This window comes from Triturus cristatus, chromosome 11 (assembly GCF_964204655.1).
Source record: "Triturus cristatus chromosome 11, aTriCri1.1, whole genome shotgun sequence".
Classification (NCBI taxonomy): Eukaryota; Metazoa; Chordata; class Amphibia; order Caudata; family Salamandridae; genus Triturus; species Triturus cristatus.
Genome location: NC_140594.1, coordinates 60,904,812 through 60,925,945, shown reverse-complemented (window position 1 = coordinate 60,925,945; position 21,134 = coordinate 60,904,812). Strand labels below are relative to the sequence as shown.

At 47.6% G+C, this 21,134-nt stretch overlaps 1 protein-coding gene across 2 annotated transcripts in view; it reads right to left on the bottom strand.

Moving 5' to 3' along the window:
* Positions 1-598: 598 nt before the first annotated feature.
* TANGO2 (transport and golgi organization 2 homolog) overlaps positions 599-21,134 on the bottom strand; it is a 545,308-nt gene continuing 524,772 nt past the window's right edge. For both annotated transcript variants that reach the window (XM_085635540.1, XM_085635541.1), the window contains one exon: positions 599-3,230. In XM_085635540.1, coding sequence (XP_085491666.1) covers positions 3,113-3,230 — 118 coding nt within the window. In that variant the 3' untranslated portion in view covers positions 599-3,112. The remainder of the gene's footprint in view (positions 3,231-21,134) is intronic.

Genomic DNA, 21,134 nt, shown 5'->3' with positions numbered 1-21,134 from the left:
GCGACCCAGGGTTAAGTTAAGGGTTTTGCAAAACCGAAACCTAATGAACCTAAGGTGGTTGGTTAAGTGTGATAAACGGGAAAGCTGCACAACCACACCATATAATACACCTCATTTCCTCACAGTGCCTATATAAACCCAACATAGAAACCTCTTGATAGACTTCTCAACTTCCGTTTACTTTTGGTTTTCTACCTTAGGTTCTAACAGAACTGGCAAAAATCACATTCATCAAGGCCCAACCATATTCCTTCTTAAATGGGTGCTGGTTCAGACGCCTCATCACAACATACACTGGTTCGGCACAATAGTTCAGGCGTTTTGAAAGAGAGTTTGGTTGAACGATATATTGAACTAAATGTTTGGGATAAGTTAAGGCTAAGCAGTACTCAAAAGTTAAGAGAAGAGGTTATGGGAGGGCTGGTAACCGTATCGAATAAGCAGTGGTGTGCTGGACTACTAACAATTTCGGAATTATATTGCTATTTCTTTAATAATGTATTTGATTCTTGTCCCAATAAAGATACGCTTGAGCATCACCTGGATCCACCTGACATGTGGACCAACAGGCAAAAATGGACATGAAACAGGACAGAAGCCTTGTCGTCATCACAGTTTATTGTGAAATTTCAGCCGGTTCTCAGTGCATATAACCACAGAATAATAACATACAATGAAGAGAACCTACGTGGAAGGGCAGGCTGAAAAAACTCAACGGAAGTAGCGGAGATACCGAACACTCCATGAAGTTTGGATTCCTGGTGGACGAACACTTTGGAAGGCTTGACCCTACCCAACCCTCTGATGGAGGAAGTATACCTAGTTTTGTGAGTCGGGGCTGGACACTAAGACATCAGTGAATATTTATTGCTACCAAGTGGCAAAAGGAGCACAGTTTCTGTACACGGGCAGACCAAAGATCATGCCGTGCTTGATTGGTTATTCAGCCTTTCATTGCACTGTTGACATATCAGAGGGAGCCAGGAATGGGGCACATATGTGTGAACTACACAACATGCTCACAAAGTCAAGATACTGTGATCTGCATTAGGCGCTTGCACGCACTAAGTGCAGCACTACCTGAGACACACTCAGAAGTCCTACAGCGCTGGTAGGTAACTTAGTCGCTGTATGTGATTTGGGAAGAGACCCATCCGAGACCTAAATACAATTTAAGGCTGCAAGAAATGCAAATGAAATAAATCTCCGACATAATAAAGCAAGTTGGTGCCAAACCTAACTACCCATGTATATCAGCCACACCCCATGCTCCTGAAATGTAAACAAACCTACAGCTAACCAGGGAAGGGTGCGCCCTTCAGCATCCTCAGGACCTGCTGCCAAGTTACCTTCATGGTCTATGGCTTCACAACATCACGGCTGATTCTGGCTCTCTGACACAAGAGAATCAACATTGGGTGGATCTGATGTTATCATTACTTGCCTCTAAAGCACACATGCTAAGGTCATCATGGAGCCACAGTCTGACATCACTGACCTTGGTGAGAATACGGCATTATTAACAACTGACGTGTCCAGATGACAAACAATCTAATCCAACCACCTGCCTGAAAGCCTGTTTACCGCCCACTCGTTCACAGGTCTCATGAAATACAAGCAGCTCTGGTGGGAGTCAGAACTTTCAACATAATTTTTTATGCCAAAGATACCTTTTTTCCATAGAAATAAAATCCTGTAAACTTGATACTTGTGCAATTTGTCCGTCTGAGCTCTGGACTCAACCAGTCTGTCCTGCCTCGCTCTAATAGTAAGTGTCTAAGCCAGGCCTCTAGCACCTGAACACACACCTGAAATAAATATATGGTGGAATGGAAGAGATAGAAGCCCTCAGACCACGAAAAGCCAAGGACACTCAGAAGGAAGACTTACATGTTTTTTGTGCTTTTGTGAGTGCAAGGCAAAAGGCTGCTCTATGAAAATTCATACCACATTTTAAGGCTTCACTCTTGACGGGGTGCTTTCCTGATGTGCTGTATGGAGCTCATATGTCTTTCTGATAGAGACTCGCAAGACTTTTCTACTTGGGTTTCTGCCTTTTTAAGCTATAAGTGTTCGCAGCGAGAACCTTCACAACATAGCGTCGAGGATTCAGGGATCTCACATGCACTCAAGGTGTCCCTTGCTGGTGAGTTTTTACTCAGCAGTTAACAGTGCCCTTCCACTGAAGTCAAAGAATGGGCTTAGCATCTTGTTTGACAACTTCCACCTCTTACATTTAGGCTAGAAACGTTCATCCACGGAGATCTGGATCTAGTGCTGGCGTCCATGTGTGTGCTGTAGGAGTAGTAGGTTAGCTGCCACCAGACCACATGGTATGCATTTTGACATCACTGCATATGGAAAAACTAAAATTGTTTTGAGCAGTGGGAAACAGTGAAGATCTAATGATGACCAGAAACTCTACTGCACACACCTGAGTATCAAGGGAGTATCTGCTTTACCTTGAGAGATTCTGTTTTCTTGCTGGGTACTTAAAAAAGATACAGAGGGAGCAGGCTCAATTATATGGCGCTACAGGGCCCCATACTATCACGCTACGGAAAATGGGGGATATGGAGTCGGGCCTCAGAGTCTTCTCTTACCCATGTATAGCTACAAAGGTGTGTACTGAAGTTCTACCAATTTTAAATACACACAATTTAAAGCATGCCGATAGAAAAATAAATTAATTTCAATAACATAATAGAATTAAAATCAAATAAAAACACCTTTAGGTTGCCAGTCAAAAGGCTGCTAAGTGCAGATCACAATGCAGTAGTAGGTACTTCTAAAGACATAAGGTTGCCATCGACACAGGTGAATACTTCCACAAACTACAAACATACAGGGCTCAACCATACTCCAAAACACACAATGCTCGTCTAGCTCAAAGTCTTACATCATAGGTGCATTAAAACAAATACATTTTAAAGCAGGTGCCCGGTATAAAGCTGCTGATTTTTGGTATGGTGTGAGGATTCCTATGTTTGAATTTTGCAGGGTGCTGCTATGTGATATTTCGTTTACTTTTTTTTTTTTTTTTTAAATAAAAGCGCTCTTTGTAGTCCTGGATTTTCGTAATTGTCACTTCGATTGGTGGGACGGGCGGGTATCACGGCAGCTTGAACTGGTAAGTGCTGGTTTTCCATTGGGTGATGTCTGCGTTGAGCATGGTTCGTTCAGTGAAGACGACATGTCCTGCGGCATCTACCAGGACAATAGTATTGGTCCTGAAAATAAAGCACCGGAAAACAAATTGAGAAACACGCATTAAAGAAGCCAACAGGTCTACCCTTCGCAAGCACAATTCATTTTTTTATGTTTCTGTTGCAAACAAATCCAATATGCAAATACACATGCAAAAATATAATGTGCATTGCCACAGCTGATAAGTCAATCATTCCGGAGCTTTTGGCTTTGCCAATGGCTTACGTTAAGTAAATACTTTGAATTTGTTAACATTTGTAAACTCTTTGCTTTGGTGCAGTTTTGTATTATAATTTATTAGGAGCGTCAAAGCCAATGGGTCTCTACTGTAAAATGATGATCTAATGGGTTTTTGCAATGCTTGTTTGCTTCATTAGGGATGAGTCGCATTTAGGAGCCTGGGTGAGTTCTAGCCGTGTGAGGTGTTCATAACTGGGCACGACTGGGAGGTCAGGAACAGAAGCTGAAGGTGGTGTGAGTCAGTGGACCATACCTGTGTTCCAATTCCATGCTCATCCAATCAATGGCCTCTCGCAGAGTTCACATAGTGATTTCACACATATGTACCATTTCTAATTGCCACATCTATTTACAACAAAATCATAGTTATTTCATTTATATCACACTGCTAGCAAGCACTCACATAGCCAGTAGGGCTGGCTTGCTTCTGGCATGTTTGTTGTTGTTAAAATATGTCTGGATGCAATAGCAAAAAACTCACAAACAGGAGCGTAAATGCTTGGTAGGCTGCATGCTATGTAAAGCACAGTATTGTAGTCTTTTTTTGTCAAGTATCTTTTTATTGATTTTAAAGAAAGTGATATATACAAGTAAGCAAAAATAACATGTAGGGGAAGGCAACTCCGATGGACAATATCAGCCGAACAGCACAGTGTGCTAATAGATCTTACACAGTTTGTGAACGAAGTATCGGCAGTTTCCAACTAGCTTAAGTAGAGAGCATTCGGGTCACTCCACATTCAGGTCTCAGGCTGCACAAAGATCACACAAGTAGCATTGCTGAGACTCACTTTACTCCGGTGCACACGACAACATGGCGAATCCTCACGAAAGTCTCCCAGTGCATAACGCACCCGCACACAGCGGCGATGAGACTCACGTGGATTCCGGTGCACACGATAACAAGGCAAATCCTCACAAAGGTCTCACAGTGCCCAACGCATAAACTCACAGCGTCAATGAGACTCACTTGGATTTCGGTGCACACAATTCCTGGACAATCCTCACAACGGAGTTCAGGTTGCACAAAGCCCACGCACACAGCGTCGCTGATCCGTGCTTGGATTCCAGGTGCCCACGATCAAAGGCCGATCCTCCTGAAGGTCTCAGTGCAGCACAAAGCACAAGCACACAGCGTCACTGAGACACACTTGGACACCAGACGCCCACGATCACAGGCAGTTATTACGAGAGACTCAGACTGCAACAGGCACGCTCCCACAGCGCCGCTGAGACTCTCCCAGAAACCTTTATGTTCCTGTGTTTCCAAACAGGGAGCCAGCTCACCTCAGGCTCTTGGGGATAGTTACTTCAGGACACAGCAAAGTCCTTCAAGCAGTGGGACACAGCACACAGCATAGTTCCTTTAGCCTTTCCTTGGTTGAAACAGCAAACTGCAGGCCAGCCCCAGATCACACAGCAAGGGTCAATCCTATCCTTCAGTCTCTTCAGTTGTTTCTTCCTTGGCAAAGGTTCTCCTGACCACAAAGTAGCTCCAGTCTTGTTTCCACTTGATCAAGCCATTCTCCAAAGTACAGGGTTTCAGCTCTCATAGTTATACCCCTCAATGGCTTGGAAGACTTTATGCTTCAGGGGGCACTGACCCCTGTTCAAATCAGTTCTGAGTCCCTCCCTGCCGCTGACTCCTTTCTTCCTTTGATTAGTGTGGGTCTGGATTCTCAATCACTCAGTAGGAGATGAGCCAATTGTTTTATAGCAGCAACCCAGGCCTCTTCACCTCTAAGGACTTCTCCTCCCCCTACACTCCAGATGCAGGCCAGCCTGTTGCTGTCTCACCTCCTCCCCTAGGTCAAGACATTCCCCAGATTCTATCACTTTCAAATCCAGACAGTCAATCCACAGCCAGGCAGAGACACACAGAAATGTTAGAGCACAAAACTCAGCCACTTCTAAAAGAGTGGCTTCTTAACCTACAATGCAAAAACCACCTACATAAAAAGATGTGTTATTACACTGTGAGTTCAGGTATACTGAACTTCACCTTTCCATCTTAAGGTTTTAGGAAGATGAGCTGGAAAACATATTACACAGCCTTCCCATTCTATCCTATGGGCAAGATGGCCTTTCATCAGTGAAAAACGAAATGGAGATTATTTCACTGTCAGGACATGACACACACCTTAGTACATGTCCTCCCTTTCACATGCACTGCACCCTCTCCAGGGGTAAGGTCTGGCAAGTGAATGAACTTGACAGAACAACAAACTGCATGCAGACCCTGCAATGGCAGGCCTGAGTTCCCTTTTTTAAGGTTACTTGTGAGGGTGACACAAATAGTGCTGCAGGCCCACTAGTAACAGTTGCATTACCAGCCCTGGCACACATAGTGCACTTTACTAGGGACTTCACGTAGTAAGGCAAACATACCAATCGTGGACAACCAATTACCATTACTTTATACAGGGAACACTTACACTTTGACACTGTTTAGTAGTGGCAAAGTGTCCAAAGCATCTAAGTTGGCAACACTATGTCAGAAAAAGGTCTAGGGGGAAAGCAAAAAGTTTAGGGACTTTAGCCAACAAGGGCCAACTCCTACGGCAAGGCATCCCCCTCCCGCCAGACATCCAAGGGACCCTCCTGCAAGGCCAGGGGGAATTCTGGATTAAAGTGTATGGGCGTGAACGGGGACAGAAAAGTGGTGAGGGGAGTGGTTCTGTTGAGGACGTTCCAGACCCCCAAGGTGGTCGCTGTAGGCGTGCTAATGTAGGCGTTGCGTGAACGATGCTATTTGTGTTTCCACGGTAGGTCCCATATCATTCTGCCCACTATTTGTCCATATGGAGCCACAGTTTATCTGACTCATGAAGAGACCACTCCGTGATGCCCCCCAGTTGGGCCGCCCTGTAGTACCCCAGGAAGTTTGGAAGGGCCAACCCTCCCTCCCCCCTCGGTCGTGTCAACATTCGGTTGGTGAGTCTAGCCCTCTGCCCCTGCCAAATAAACATAGTGACCATTGTTTTCAATTCGGAGAACAGTGCCCTATCCACCGGAATCAGAAGGCCCTGGAAGAGATACAGTAAGGATATTCATTTTTATAGTGTTGATCCGGCCTATCCACGAGAGGTAGGCCGTTCGCCATCTGGCGAAGTCAGCTTTAATTTGGCGCAACAGCGGGGGGAAGTTTGCCCTATAGAGATGCTCCAGCTCGGGGGTAAGTTTTATGCCCAGGTAGGTGATATCTTTGTTGGTACTACGAAAGGGAGTTGTGCCCTCAATAGACCGCATAGTGTCCTTAGACACTGTGAGGTTCAGAAGAAAAGATTTCGAGTGGTTCACCTTGAAGCCCGAGGCACGCTCATATGCAGCAAGCTCTGTCAATATCGCCGGAAGGGAAAATTGCAGTCTTGTGACCGGTAGGAGCACACCATACGCAAAGAGGGATATCTTGTGCTCGTCCGAACCAAACAGGACTACCCCTATGTCCGGGTTGGACCGTACGCGCTTCGCAAAGGGTTCGATGATGAGCGTAAATAGGAGGGGGGATAGAGGGCACCCCTGCTGGGTGCCCCGTGAAAGATGGAAAGATTCCGAAGCCATCCCATTTACCAGGACCTTAGAGCGCGGCGCATGGTAGTTCGCCTTGACCATCCCAATAAAGGAGTCAGCAAAACCAAACCGGCGGAGAGTTGTAGTTTTAAAAAAAATGCCCTTTATTAAGTTTTTAAGACAAATATCACTTGCATTAGAAAGGAATGCACATTCAGACAGACATTGCACCATGCGCAGGAAAAACTGTTTCAGGGTGAGACTCAACAGTGAGGCTGTAGTCAAGTTATGTGGGGAGAGTGCAGTTAGGTGTGTCCTGTGCAGGCAGCAGCTCCCACGAGATCAGGACCCGTGAGAGGACAGTGGAGTGTGCCCGAGATGTAAAAGCAGTCAGCTGTGGGTGCTCAGAGGGGGCGAATATTCAGAGGGGGGTAGTGCTGGTGATGATCTGCTGGCGGCCTACTGCGGCCTTGTGTTTGACTTGGGATCTACAGCCAGCAGCGCAGCCCACCCCATAACTGACGTAGGTTTTCCTTGCCCTCTATTTCTGTCGTCCAACTACATCCTCAACCTGGGCCCCTTTTCAAGAGTTTCTGTTTCAGTGCAAGCTCGACTAATGTGCTATAAACTTTATCTGACTTTGGGCAATGCGATGCACGAGACCTAGAAGGCAGATCTTTGGCGCCCACGTGGCCAGCGCACACAATTCTTGCCAGAGGGACTAGAGTGCAGCACACTTCCGTGTCATGTGGATAACCCCTGCACTTGGCCCACTCTAATCAGTACATATACCAAATATACATTTCTGACTAAAATTACACCAGTCTTGCGTTTGAATTTTTTGTGGGAATTATTGGCTGCAGTTTTATTACATGCATGAGCATGAGCTACGTTACATTAGCGACCTCCTAAATCATTGTGGCCAGTCATACTCCAAGATGACAGAGCCATAAATCATTATGACAGAGTCCTAAATTATTCTGACATGATCATAAATAACAGCTCATAAATCAACGCAGCCATATATCAATCAAGTCTTGTCATTTGCTTGTCATAGTTGACACCTTTTTGTTGATGAGGCCACCATACATGCCGCTTTTTGGGGTCAAAGTTTTTGGTTGGTTTTTCCTTTGATCGTGTGAGGGGTAACCTCATACTGCTGTTAGGCTCAACTCACTACCTTGACTGTAAATTTTGTGCCCTGCCATGCCCGCTTACTTCCCGGCGGCCTACTTACCCTGCAGTAAGGCATCCCCAGGTAAGTGGCATTCTTCCAGCACACCGTCCTGCCAGTGTTCCTCTTTTACCAACCAATGTGCCCCTTTAACTGCCTGCCCTCTCAGCCCTGCAACAATGCTGCTGTTCAGGTGTAGGTCTCTAAATTTCTTGCGTGCTGCCCCTGCTCCACGACTGTACCTTCCTTTTAAACCCCATACCTCCAGTCAAAGGGTAGTGTTGTCCCCACCCCTATTAAGCCCCCACTGACCTGGCGTTTTTGCGCCAACCTTGGCACGCTCTTCTACTACTGGAGGAGTGAGAGACACCTCCCCCCTTGTTGTTTGTTGCTCTATGGCGGCCCAAAACCGGGTCCGTGAGGCCCACTTCGGAGCCACCCTCTGCCAAGACATCTTCTGCATCACTATCGCATCAAGATGATTTGCGCAAAGCCTGGTAGGGGAGACATATGTGTGAGACATAATTAAACTGCAGTAGTAGAATAGTGGTCCAGTCCCTATCGGACAGCTCAGTCTGAATGTCATGGCTCCACTGGAGCCTGAGATCCATCAAAGTTAGCCCTCGGCTGTTCTGGAGCGTGCAATATAAGTTTGTGATTCTAGGGTGCTTCTGACTCCATGTCAACATCATATGCAGTGCTGTTATTGACTGGTTGATTCAAGATATTATTTTGAATTTCAGGTTTGAAACCTGATATTCTCAGCCATGCGTGCCTTCTCAACATCACACTAGTGTTGATTGCCCTTGCTGCAGTGTCAGCTGCATCTAGTGCGCATTTGATGGACGCATTTGTAATGAGTTGCCCCTCTCTGATGAGGAGCTCTGCTCCATCTTTGTATTCATCTGGTAGGTGTTCTAGCAGTGTTTCTAGGGTATCGTAGTGTGACCTGTCGTATCGGGCCAGGAGTGCCTGAGTGTTGGCAATTCGCCAGATGTTCGCTGCTTGTGCTGCTATCCTTTTTCCTGATGTTTCTAGCACTTTGGACTCCTTGTCCGGAGGAGGAGCATCACCGGTAGTTTGCGAGTTAGCTCTCTTGCGAGCATTAGAAACTACCATGGAGTCCAACGGCAATTGACCCTTAATGTACATTGGGTCTCCTGGGGCTGGTTTGTATTTTTTCTCTATTCTGGGGTTCAATACCCGTGCTCTGGTTGGCTCCTTAAAGATGTCCTTAGCATGTTTAATAACCCCTTTTAACATTGGCAAAGTCTTGACTGTTCTTTCTGATGTGGAGAATGTGTCCACCAAGAAATCCTCCTCCACAGAGTCAGAATGAAGTTCCACTCCGTGATTGGCAGCTGCTCTTTCAATGAGGGCGTTAAAAGCAGCAGTATCTTCAGGGGAGATGGTTTTATATTATAAAGATGAGTGTCAGGAGCATTTTGTGGGTCTCCTGGGTCAGTAGGGTCTCCCTATGCTTGATCCTGGTCTTGCTGTTGTTCATCAGGGTCATTATCCACAGGATAAGTGGTATCCTCAGTATAGCCCTCTCCTGCATCCGCCTCCGAGTGTGTGGGAGAAAAGGATGGTGGTTCCTGATCATAGGTGTGGTAAGGTTCTACAAGCACTGGTGTCGAACCTGACGCCATTTTCCTTTTTAGTGGAATTTTGTATGAGTCTAAAGCCTTGTCTGGAACAATTCTCCGCTTGCGGAACAACAGTCTACCAGTGTTGACGTCGATAAACTGGTCCTGTGAGTCTTTGACATCAGGTCTTTCTGTGGACACTGTTCTTGGTTGTTCGATACTCTTCCTAAAGTTCGAACATCTTCGGTGCCCCCGGTGACGGCAATCCAAACTTGATCGGTGCCGGCGCCGAGTGAGCCTTGGCGGCCTTGTTCGGTTCGGGACCCGTTTTCGGTTCGAGAGTGTCCCGTTCCCTGATGCGCTTTAGGGACTCCGACACCTGTTGCAACGTGAATGCCGACGGTGCTTTTGATCCGACAGGCTCTTTGGAGACAGGCCTCGACGCGGTCTCCGGTTTCTTTCCAGTCTTCGGGGCTTCGATCCGAAGTTTGGGATCGACGCCTTGTTGATCCGATATTTTGGCAGTCTCAGCACTCCTCGGTGTTGATGTAGTCAGATCAACCACCTTGACCTTGGTCGTTGGTGCCCCAACCTTCGGTGCCATAGGCCTCTGCGTCTTCTCGGGACCGAGGGCCTTCTTCTGTTTCTCGGTGCGGAAGTCCTTTTTTGGTTTCTCGGTACCGAAGTCCTTCCTTGTTTGTTTGGTTCCGATGTCCTTCTTTTGTGTTGACGGATTGGAAGGTTTCGATGCCTTCGATCCGACCTGAACCAGTTGCACTTTCGGTTTCGATTTGACCGGTGCAGGTTTTGGTTTCGATTTCACGGAATCGACTCCAGTCTTTTTTGATAATTCTGGCTCTTTTGAAATGTTCGAAGCCGGGCCTTCAGGCGGGGCTGTAGAACGATCCGACCGATCTTGGGTAAGGCCCGCAGGCGATCCCTCGACCTGAGCCTTATCAAGACCATCTCCCTCGGCCTCCGCATCGACGGATGGGCCTAGCTCCTCGCCTGAGCTATCTTCCTCGGCCCCAAGGGCCTCATCGTCGTCTCCTACCTCGTCGTCGACGTCTTCGTCCTCGAAGATCTCCTCATCATCGTCGTCATATTGGGATTCAACCTCTTCGACGCTGTCGGCTTCTTCATCCTCGGTGCTGAATATGTTAACCGGGTTAGGTGCCAATTGTTTGGCCTCCAATCTAGCCGCTCGTCTATTCCGAAGGGTCTTTTTTGACCGGAACCGGGCGCAGGCCATACACCTGGTCTCATCAGGATCCGGTGATAAACATTTGTTACACACCGGATGGACATCAACGTGTGGATATTTCGCGTGGCATAGAGGACATCTCTTGAAGGGAGTCCTCGATTCCATCTTCGAACGCCGATCGATGTTCGGACCGAAACTCGGTCCGAGAAGGGCGAATAAGTTCGAGAACAAGTATAATAATTTCCTAACTTGAGCTAAGATAAGCACATCCGAACCCAATGGCGGAAAAAAACAATCTGAGGATGGAGAGGATACCCATGCGCACTGTAGTCCAGGGGAGGAGCCACCTATCTCGTGATACTTCGAAGACTCTTCCAGGACAACAATGTGCAATCATCCGGACCCAACACTAGGCGGCGATCTATGCACAGATATGAATTCAGCAGCCCACATGTCTCGAACATATATATTCACTTAAAAAACCATAGGTTTCAGGCACGTTATAGTTGGGAATTAGCATTTAAAAAACCTTAGAAACCTAGGTTTCATGGGTGTTATAGTTAGCTGGACATTTCACTCGCACAAAACCATTGAAATTCCACCATTATAGTTAGTTCAGCTAACTATAACTCGCGCACCCGCAATGCACTGCAGATTATGTCACATATTACATCACTCAAGACATGGTCAGTGACATCACTGATGACATCATCCAGTGAATGTGTGTCTTTCTGAAAATTAAATATTTTTTATATATGTATATCTCAAGGTCGATGGAAGAATAAATGGGTAAATAAGTGTCTAAATGGATGTTTTTGGGGTAAAATTATTTGTATAACTGACTAAGTGTATCTTAGTGAATACATGGGTTAGCGAGTAATGTTTAAATATGTAAATATCTGTATCAGTCTCTCACTTTGTGTATAAGTGGCTGCATGGGTTAGTGAGTAGCTACATGAGTGTCTATATGGGTTATTAGTTGGTTTTTTGAGTATCAGTATGAGTGTCTGTATGGTTCGGTGGGAGGTATTACTTAGCACATAGATGCATGAATGAGTGACTCACTGTTTGTATGTGTTGAAGACAGCATGTGTGCAGGACTGTATGGGTGGATGAGTGTGTGTATGGGTGTGTTAGTGAGTGAAGACTGTCTCAATAGTGTCTTTATGAGTAACTACATATGTTTTAAGCTAGTATATGTGAGTATTGGTGTATATAAATGAGTATGAGTGAGAGATTGGAAGAGTTCCTGTATAAATAACTAGGTGTTTCTAGAAGTGATTGTTTAAGAGAGTAAGTATGTGTACGTTTCTGTAGAAGTAAGTGTAGTGGTGTGAATATAACTGTATATGCAAGTAAATGGATGTTTGATTCTTAATTAGCATGAGTGACTATGTGTGTGAGTAACTCTTAATGAGTGGCGGTGTGTAACAGGATGTATAGGTGTATGAGTACATATGAAGAGTGAGTACATGTATGAGTGACTATATAGGACTGTTGGTGAATGAGTGAATGTGTATGTAGATCTTGGAATTACTGAATAGGTTGTTGTAACTGGTATTGGTATGTCCATTTTTTTGGAGAATGTTAGTTTCTATTTTTGAATGTGTGTATCAAAGGTTATATTAGGGTGAGAGGAGGTCTGCCACTCTATCACAAGGATGATGTCATCAGTGATGTAATTTGAGAGGTCTTCAGTGATGTCATGAGTGATGTCACTGACCATGTCATGAGTGATGTAATATGTGACGTCATCAGCAGTGCATTGCGGGCGGGCGTTATAGTTAGCTGAACTAACTATAACGGTGGAATTTCAATGGTTTTGTGCGAGTGAAATGTCCAGCTAACTATAACACCCCTGAAACCTATGTTTTTTTCTGTGAATTTCTAAGGTTTTTTAAATGCTAATTCCTAACTATAACGTAACTGAAACTTATGTTTTTTTAAGTGAATTTCAAAGCTCTTTTAAATGCTAGTTTCTTACTATGCCTACAGAGGTATGACATGTGAAGAATGAAGAAAGAAACACAGAAAGAAGAAAATGAAATGCAGAAAGAAGCAACAGAAATCCTCAAAGACGAAGAAAAGTGCAGGAAGAAGGAAGACGTGCAGAAAGAACAGAGGAGCAGAAAGAGTCTTTGTTGCTAAATCATCCTGTACCCTCAACTTTTTCAGATGGGTACTGGTGGTAATGATTATGCTACTTACCAGTATGCATCTGTTCTTGGCATGTAGGGCTGCTGACATTCATATCTGTGCATAGATCGCTGCCTAGTGTTGGGTCCGGATGATTGCACATTGTTGTCCTGGAAGAGTCTTCGAAGTATCACGAGATAGGTGGCTCCTCCCCTGGACTACAGTGCGCATGAGCATCCCCTCCATCCTTAGATTGTTTTTCGCCATTGTGGCATAGATGGAGTGTAATACAGTGAATGATGACCATGCTAACTAGTAATTACTGAATGCTACAGCTGCTACAGGCGCCGGGGAGGAGGGTGGGCGATATGAATGTCAGCAGCCCTACATGCCAAGAACAGATGCATACTGGTAAGTAGCATATTCAGTTCGAGGCATGTGGGCTGCTGAATTCATATCTGTGCATAGATTATATAGCAGTCCCCCATTAGCGGCGGCTGCCCGTGCCAGCTGCAGCAGTCTGAAAAAGAGTTTTGAGAACAGCCTGTCCTACAGCTGCCTGCTGTCTTGAGTGTACATCTACACAGTAGTGCTTGGTAAATGTATGTATAGTGGACCATGTGGCTGCTCTACATATCTCCTCTAAAGGAATATTTCCCAGGAAAGCCATGGAGGCCCCTAACTTTCGTGTAGAGTGGGCCCTTGGAGGAATTGTTAGTGTGCGCTTAGCTTTTTCATAGCAAATCTGTATACACTTAACTATCCACCTAGCTATTCCTGCTTTGGAAATGGGGTTGCCTTTGTGCTGTGGAGAAAAGGCAACAAACAGTTGCTTTGTTTTCCTGAAAGTTTGTGTTCTGTCAATATAGTATAGGAGAGCTCTTCTGATATCAAGTGTGTGGAGCATTCTCTCCGCTACATTTTCAGGATTAGGATAAAACACGGGCATATGGATTGGTTCATATGGAACTGCGAAATCACCTTGGGCATGAATGTAGGGTTGGTGCGTAGTACTACCCTGTTTGCATGAACTTGTATAAATGGCTCTTGAATGGTTAGTGCTTGAAGTTCACTAACTCGTCTTAGGGAAGTAATGGCAACTAGGAAAGCCACTTTCCATGTTAGAAATTGAATCTCACAGGAGTGTAGAGGTTCAAAAGGTGGTCCCATTAGTCTAATGAGGACCACATTTAGGTTCCAGACTGGGGAAGGAGGGTGTCGTGGGGGAATCACACGTCTGAGTCCTTCCAAGAAAGCTCTGATGGCCGGCACCTTGAACAGAGAGAGGTGCTGCCTATTCTGAAGGTAAGCTGCCAGTGCGGTTAAATGTATACGGATGGAATTGTATGCCAGATTGCATCGGTATAAGTGTAATAGATAACAGATAATGTTTTGTGTTGATGCATCCAGAGGATTGATGTCATTATTTTTACAATAAATGACAAATCTTTTCCACTTAGCCGCGTAGCAGGCTCTGGTAGTGGGTCTCCGTGCCTCCATGATGATATTCATACATTCTGGAGGCAAGTTTAGGTGGCAAATTCTAAGATCTCAGGAGCCATATCGCCAGGTTCAGCTGTTGCGGATCTGGGTGCTGAATCTCGCCATGGCTCTGCGTTAAAAGTGTGGGTGTGAGCCGTAGCCGTTGATGCGGTACCACGGAGAGTTCCAGAAACGTGGTGTACCAAGGCTGACGTGCCCACGTTGGAGCAACCAGGATGAGCGTCATTGAGTGTTGCTTGAGTTTGCGTGCCACTAGCGGTATTAATGGTGCTGGGGGAAAAGCGTACGCAAATCTGCCGGACCAGTTCATCCATATTGCATTGCCCTGCGACTGTGGATGTGGGAACCTGGCGGCAAAGTTTTGGCATTTTGCGTTTTCCTTTGTGGCGAATAGGTCTATCTCTGGATGACCCCACTGCTGGAAGTACGGTTGGAGTACTGATGGATGTATCTCCCACTCGTGCATCTGGTGGCTGTGTCTGCTGAGCAGGTCTGCCATCTGGTTGTCTTTGCCTGGGAGGTGTTCCGCCATGAGGAAGATGTTCCTCTGAATGGCCCACTTCCACATGCTCTGAGCCAGATGAGACAACTGTGGCGAGTGTGTCCCTCCCTGCTTCTGTATGTAGTACATGGCAGTCATGTTGTCCGTTCGGATCAACACGACTTTGTTGCAGAGGTGCAGTTTGAATGCTTTCATGGCTAGGAAGATTGCCATCAGTTCCAGAATGTTGATGTGCATCCTCTTTTGCTGTGTCGTCCATAGTCCCTGCACTGTGTGATTGAGTACATGAGCTCCCCATCCCTGGAGAGACGCGTCCGCCGTCAGTATGATTTGTGGAACAGGCTCCTGGAACGGTCGGCCCTTGCAAAGGTTTTGTGGATTCCACCAATGCAGAGTTGTATGCCCGACCGCTCACCAACACTAGGTCTTTTAATTGTCCGTGGGCCTGATTCCACTGACGTGCCAAGCACTCCTGAAGCGGGCGCATATGTAATCTTGCGTGCAGGACTATGAAGATGCAGGAGGCCATCATGCCTATCAACTGCATAAACACTCTTGCTGGGAGTGAGTGTTGAGGTTTGAATTTCTTTATGAGCAACTGAAGGCTGTTGCTCCTGACTGAATTGGGTTGTGCCGTGGCTGCCAGAGTGTCTATGGTTGCGCCTAGGTACTGCTGTACGTGGTTGGGTTGAAGGTGGGACTTTGGATAATTCAGAGAGAGGCCCAGGCTGTGAAGAAGGTGAATGGTGTGGGACATGTGGCCGGCACAGTGCTGGGCCGACTTTCCCTGGATAAGCCAGTCGTCCAGATAAGGATAGACATGTATGTGTTGTCTCCTTAAGTGTGCCGCCACTGTAGCCAGGCACTTGGTGAAAACTCTGGGTGCTGTAGTTACCCTAAAAGGGAGGACTTTGAACTGGTAATGCTGATTGAGAACAGTGAACCTGAGATACTTTCTGTGTGAGGGGTGTATGGGTATATGGAAATAGGCATCCTTGAGGTCTAATGTTGCGAGAAAGTCTCCCTGACTGAGCAACGGTAGTACTTGCTGCAGAGTGAGCATGTGAAAATGCTCTGAGAGAATGTAACGGTTTAGAGGTCTTAAATCTAGTATGGGTCTCAGAGATCCATCCTTTTTGGGGATCAGAAAATACAGTGAGTACACCCCTGATCCTCGTTCCTTTGCAGGCACGAGTTCTATGGCTCCTTTTTGGAGCATACTGAGAACTTCCTGTTGAAATAAGTGCAAGTGCTCTGCGGACATATGATGGTGTCTTGGTGGTATGTTGGGTGGAGTGGACGTGAACTCTAGACAATAACCGTACTGGATAATTTCTCTCACCCACCTGTCCGTAGTAATGGATTCCCAGACTGGCAGGAACTGTTGGAGTCTCCCCCCGACAGGCGTTACGTGGTCGGGGGGCAGTGACAAGGCGTCACTGTTTGTTGGTGGCGGAGGACCTGGAGCTGTTATTTCCTCGGCCTCTGCCTTTGACGTTGTTGCCACGGTATCCACCTCTATTATTTTTATTATAGGTGGTCTGTGTACCTCCTTTAGTGTACTGCGACTGTTGGGAGTTTTGGCTTCTTGATGGCCCTCTGTTGCTGGAGCGACGAAAGTACCCACTCCGAAACTGCTGTGATTGCAGAGCCCCCATAGACTTTGCAGTCTCTGTATCCTTTTTGAGTTTTTCTAGGGTGGTGTCAACCTCGGGGCCAAAGAGGGAGTTAGGGTTGACAGGTTGATTAAGTATAGTTGTTTATATTTCTGGTTTGAATCCAGAGATTCTTAACTAAGCATGCCGTCTTAACATGACGCTGGTGTTAATAGCCCTAGCTGCAGTGTCAGCTGCGTCAAGAGCGCACTTAATGGAAGCGTTGCTGATAAGCTTCCCTACTGTAATCAGGGATTCTGCTTCTTCTTTATACTGATCTGGGAGGTGCTGGAGCAGTGTCTCTAGGGTATCATAATGTGCCCTGTCGTATCTAGCTAGAAGCGCCTGAGTGTTGGCTATTCTCCAGATGTTAGCTGCCTGTGCGGCAACCCTCTTTCCTGATGTTTCCAAGACCTTAGACTCTTTGTCTGGGGGAGGAGCATCACCCGTTGTCTGTGAGTTGGCTCTCTTCCGAGCATTGGAAACCACCAATGAGTCTAAAGGCAACTGTCCTCTTATGTAGGCAGGGTCCACAGGAGCTGGCCTATACTTTTTTTCAATTCTAGGGTTAAGGACTCTAGCCCTTGTGGTCTCCTTAAAAATGTCAGTAGCTTGTTTGAGGACCCCCTTTAGCATGGGCAGAGTCTTAACAGATCTTTCTGAGGTAGAGAAGGTATCCATTAGAAAGTCGTCCTCAATAGGATCAGTGTGGAGCTGTACGTCATGATTGTTGGCGGCTCTTTCAATTAAGGCATTGAAAGCAGCCGTATCCTCTGTAGGAGACGTTTTCACCACATATGCTTGTGTGTCTGGAGCAGTATGTGGGTCCCCTGCATCAGTATTGTCCACCCAAGGCTGGTTCTGGTCTTCGGGGTCAGTGTCCATAGGATAAGTGTCCTCTATATCATCAACATCTCCAGCATCCACAGTAGAGTGTGTGGGTGAGAATGACTGAGGGTCTGTGGCACAATATGGAAGTTGTTCCACTAGAACTGGTGATGTTGGTCGTTTTCTCTTCAATGGAATTTTGTAGGGCTCCATTGGTGTCTCCGACACTATTTTCCGCTTGTATATAGAAAGTCTACCAGTATTGGCGTCGATAAATTGCCTGGGATCCTCATCGGCGCGAGGTATTGCAACCGCTCCCTTTTCTGTTGGAATGCCTGTCGGTGCCTCGACAGTTTTTCTTCGGGTCGATAGGTTCCTGGGGGTCGCTTGGCGTCGAACATCTTTTGTCGCACCGCTGGTGGGAGTCCAAACTTGATGTGCGTCGACACAATGTGAACCGCGCTGACCGTTTTGGGCTGCGGGGCCGTGTCTGCGCCAACCATGGAAGCCTTGGTTTGGATGCGTAATAACGACTCCGACACCTTCTGCTTCACAAAGGGAGACGGCGCCGCGGATTGGACACGATCCTTCAACGCCCTCTTGGTTGTGGCCTCAGGCCCCGTACTGGATGTCGTTTTCGGGCCACGAAGACTGGAATGGGGTGGGTCTCGAGGGCCGCTCGCCATATGTGTGTCGACGCTCCGTGGCGTCGATATTTTCGGGTCGGAAACCTTGACCTTGATGGTAGGTGCCGCCTTCGGCTCGATGTTCGTAAGACTCCTCTCGGCGTCGACAGCCTTCTTTTGCGTCTTCGGCTCCGAGGGCTTCGAGGCCTTGGTGCCGTGGAGAGACTCCTTCACTTTCGGTGCCGTTGCCTTCAGTTTCTATTCTTGTCGATCGAGTGATGGCGCTTTTGATACCGACGGCTCTTTAGGATAGTTCAACGCCGGGCATTTAAGCGGGGCGGAAGAACGAGAGGAATGATCTTGGGTAAGGCCTTGTGGTGATCCCGCAACCTGAGCCTTATCGAGTGTCTCTTTGGGCCCTGAGTGGACCTGTGGGCGTAGCTCCTCTTCCGAGCTATCCACCACTGCCCCAAGGGCCTCTCCGTCGTCTCCTACCTGTTCGATGACTTCATCATCCTCTTCATCTAGAATATGTTCGTCCTCGGCATCATAGTCTGATTCACGCTCCGACGCCGCCGATATCTCTCCTTGAACTTCAAGGTCCACGACCTCCTCATCTTCGGTCCTGAAGATGTTGTCCGGGTTTGGCGCTACCTTCTGCGCCTCGAGCCGAGCTGCTCGACGAATGCGAAGTGTTTTCTTCGATCGAAACCGGGAGCACGCCATACAGGTGGCTTCGTCGTGGTTTGGAGAGAGGCACTTGTTGCACACCGGGTGCACATCGAAGCGAGCATATTTAGCGTTGCAAAGAGGGCAACGCTTGAAGGGGCTATTCGATGTCTTTGGTTCCATCGTCGATCTGGATCGGCGCTGACGTCGAAGGGCAAATGGCTAACGTCGATGAAGATACTCGGCGCCGAACGAAAACAATACCGACGAGTTAGAGGCCTAACTACTCTAAGAGCCAAGATTAGGACATCCGAACCCAATGGCGGAAAAAAACAATCTAAGGATGGAGGGGATGCCCATGCGCACTGTAGTCCAGGGGAGGAGCCACCTATCTCATGATACTTCGAAGACTCTTCCAGGACAACAATGTGCAACCATCCGGACCCAACACTAGGCGGCGATCTATGCACAGATATGAATTCAGCAGACACATGCCTCGAACCTGACTCTGACTAACCAGTCCTAGAGCCAGTGCTATGCTAAAAGACATTTAGACTACAGTTAAAACACCTACATACACTAGGGAACACTATGCATTGGGGTATCCCCGTTATTAGCATGACCTCCTCTGTAAGCCCCTAGTATATAATAGGGCAGGGGGATTAAAACTACCTCTTAAAACGCGCCACAGGTGAAGGGGGGGCGCTGAGCTGACGTGTGCAAACACGCCCTGTGGCTATTTTAATTTGGGGGATAAAGTACCCCTGAGTGTCCCTTGGGTACAACTAGTCCATCAGGTATCTCTAGTTAGCACCACAGAGCTGCATTGCAGAGAAAATGGGCACGGCCTGGACCACCTCTCTGCAACGCAGCACAGTGGCGCTTACTGGAAGCACCTGGTGGACTAGTTGGCCCCCAGGATTGAAGGGGAATTATTTCCCCAACTTAAAATGCGCCATAAGGCGTGTTTGCACACGTCACCTCAGGCCCCGTCCCCTCCCTTCCCCACTGTGTAAACACGCCCTGTGGCCGTTTTAAGTTGGGAGATTAACTCCCCTTGAATCCTGAGGGTCCCTAGGGGCAAATTAGCCCACTAGGTACGTCCAGTAAGCACCATTGCAGAGAGGTGTAAAAAGGGGCACAGCCTGCACCACCTCTCTGCAGCGCAGTGGCGCTTACTGGAAGCACCTGGTGGGCTAGTTGGCCCTCAGGGACCCTCAGTATTAAAAGAGAGTTAATTCCCCAACTTAAACCGCGCCACAGGGCGTGTTTGTCTGCAAACACACCCTGTGGTGCGGTTTAAGTTGGGGAATTAATTCCTCCTCAATCCTGAGGGTCCCTGGGGGCCAACTAGCCCACCAGGTACCTCCAGTATGTGCCAGAGAGCTGCGTTGCAGAGAGGTGTTCAGAGGCCACGCCCTTTTTACAACACTTTGCAATGCAGCTCCGTGGCGCTTACTGGAGGTACCTGGTGGGCTAGTTGGCCCCCAGGGACCCTCAGGATTGAAGAGGAATTAATTGCCCAACTTAAACCGCGCCACAGGGTGTGTTTGCACACATGTCAACTCAGGCCCCGCCCCCTCCCTTCACCCCTGTGCAAACGCGCCCCGTGCCGCATTTCAAGTTGGGGGATTAACTCCCCTTCAATACTGAGGGTCCCTGGGGTGGAACTAGCCCACCAGCTACCTCCATTAAGCGCCACAGAGCTGTGTTGCAGAGAGGTGTAAAAAGGGGCGTGGCCTCAGAACACCTCTCTGCAACGCAGCCCCCTGATGCATACTGGAGGTTCCTGGTGGGCTAGTTGGCCCCCAGGGACCCCCAGTATTCAAGGGGAATTCGTTCCCCATCTGCAAACGAGCCAGGGGGCGTGTTTGCAGAGTGCACAAAGGAGGGGGCGTGGCCTCCGGCGCAATGCTGATCTTTTTTTTTGTAAGAAGGGGGGCTGTGTGGCCCCCCACCTTTTCCAAATATTCTTGGCCCTGGGGACCCCATCCCCCAGGGCCTTCCCCCCAATTTTTTATTTTGGGAAGGGGGCTCCGTGGCCCGCCTCCAGAGGCCAAAATCTGCCCCGGGGACCCCATCCCCCGGGGCATGGGCATATTGTTTATTATTTTTTTTGGGAGGGAGGCTAAGATGCAGCTCCCCGTGTGGAAAAGCAATTTGGTTTGAATTTTGAAAGAGAGAGCAGGTTTTCCTGCTCTCTCTTTCAAAATTCAAACCAAGTTTGCTATGGCAGGGCGGGAGCCTGCCATAGCAAACTACAGTGTCCCGGGGATGGGCACCCCGGGACA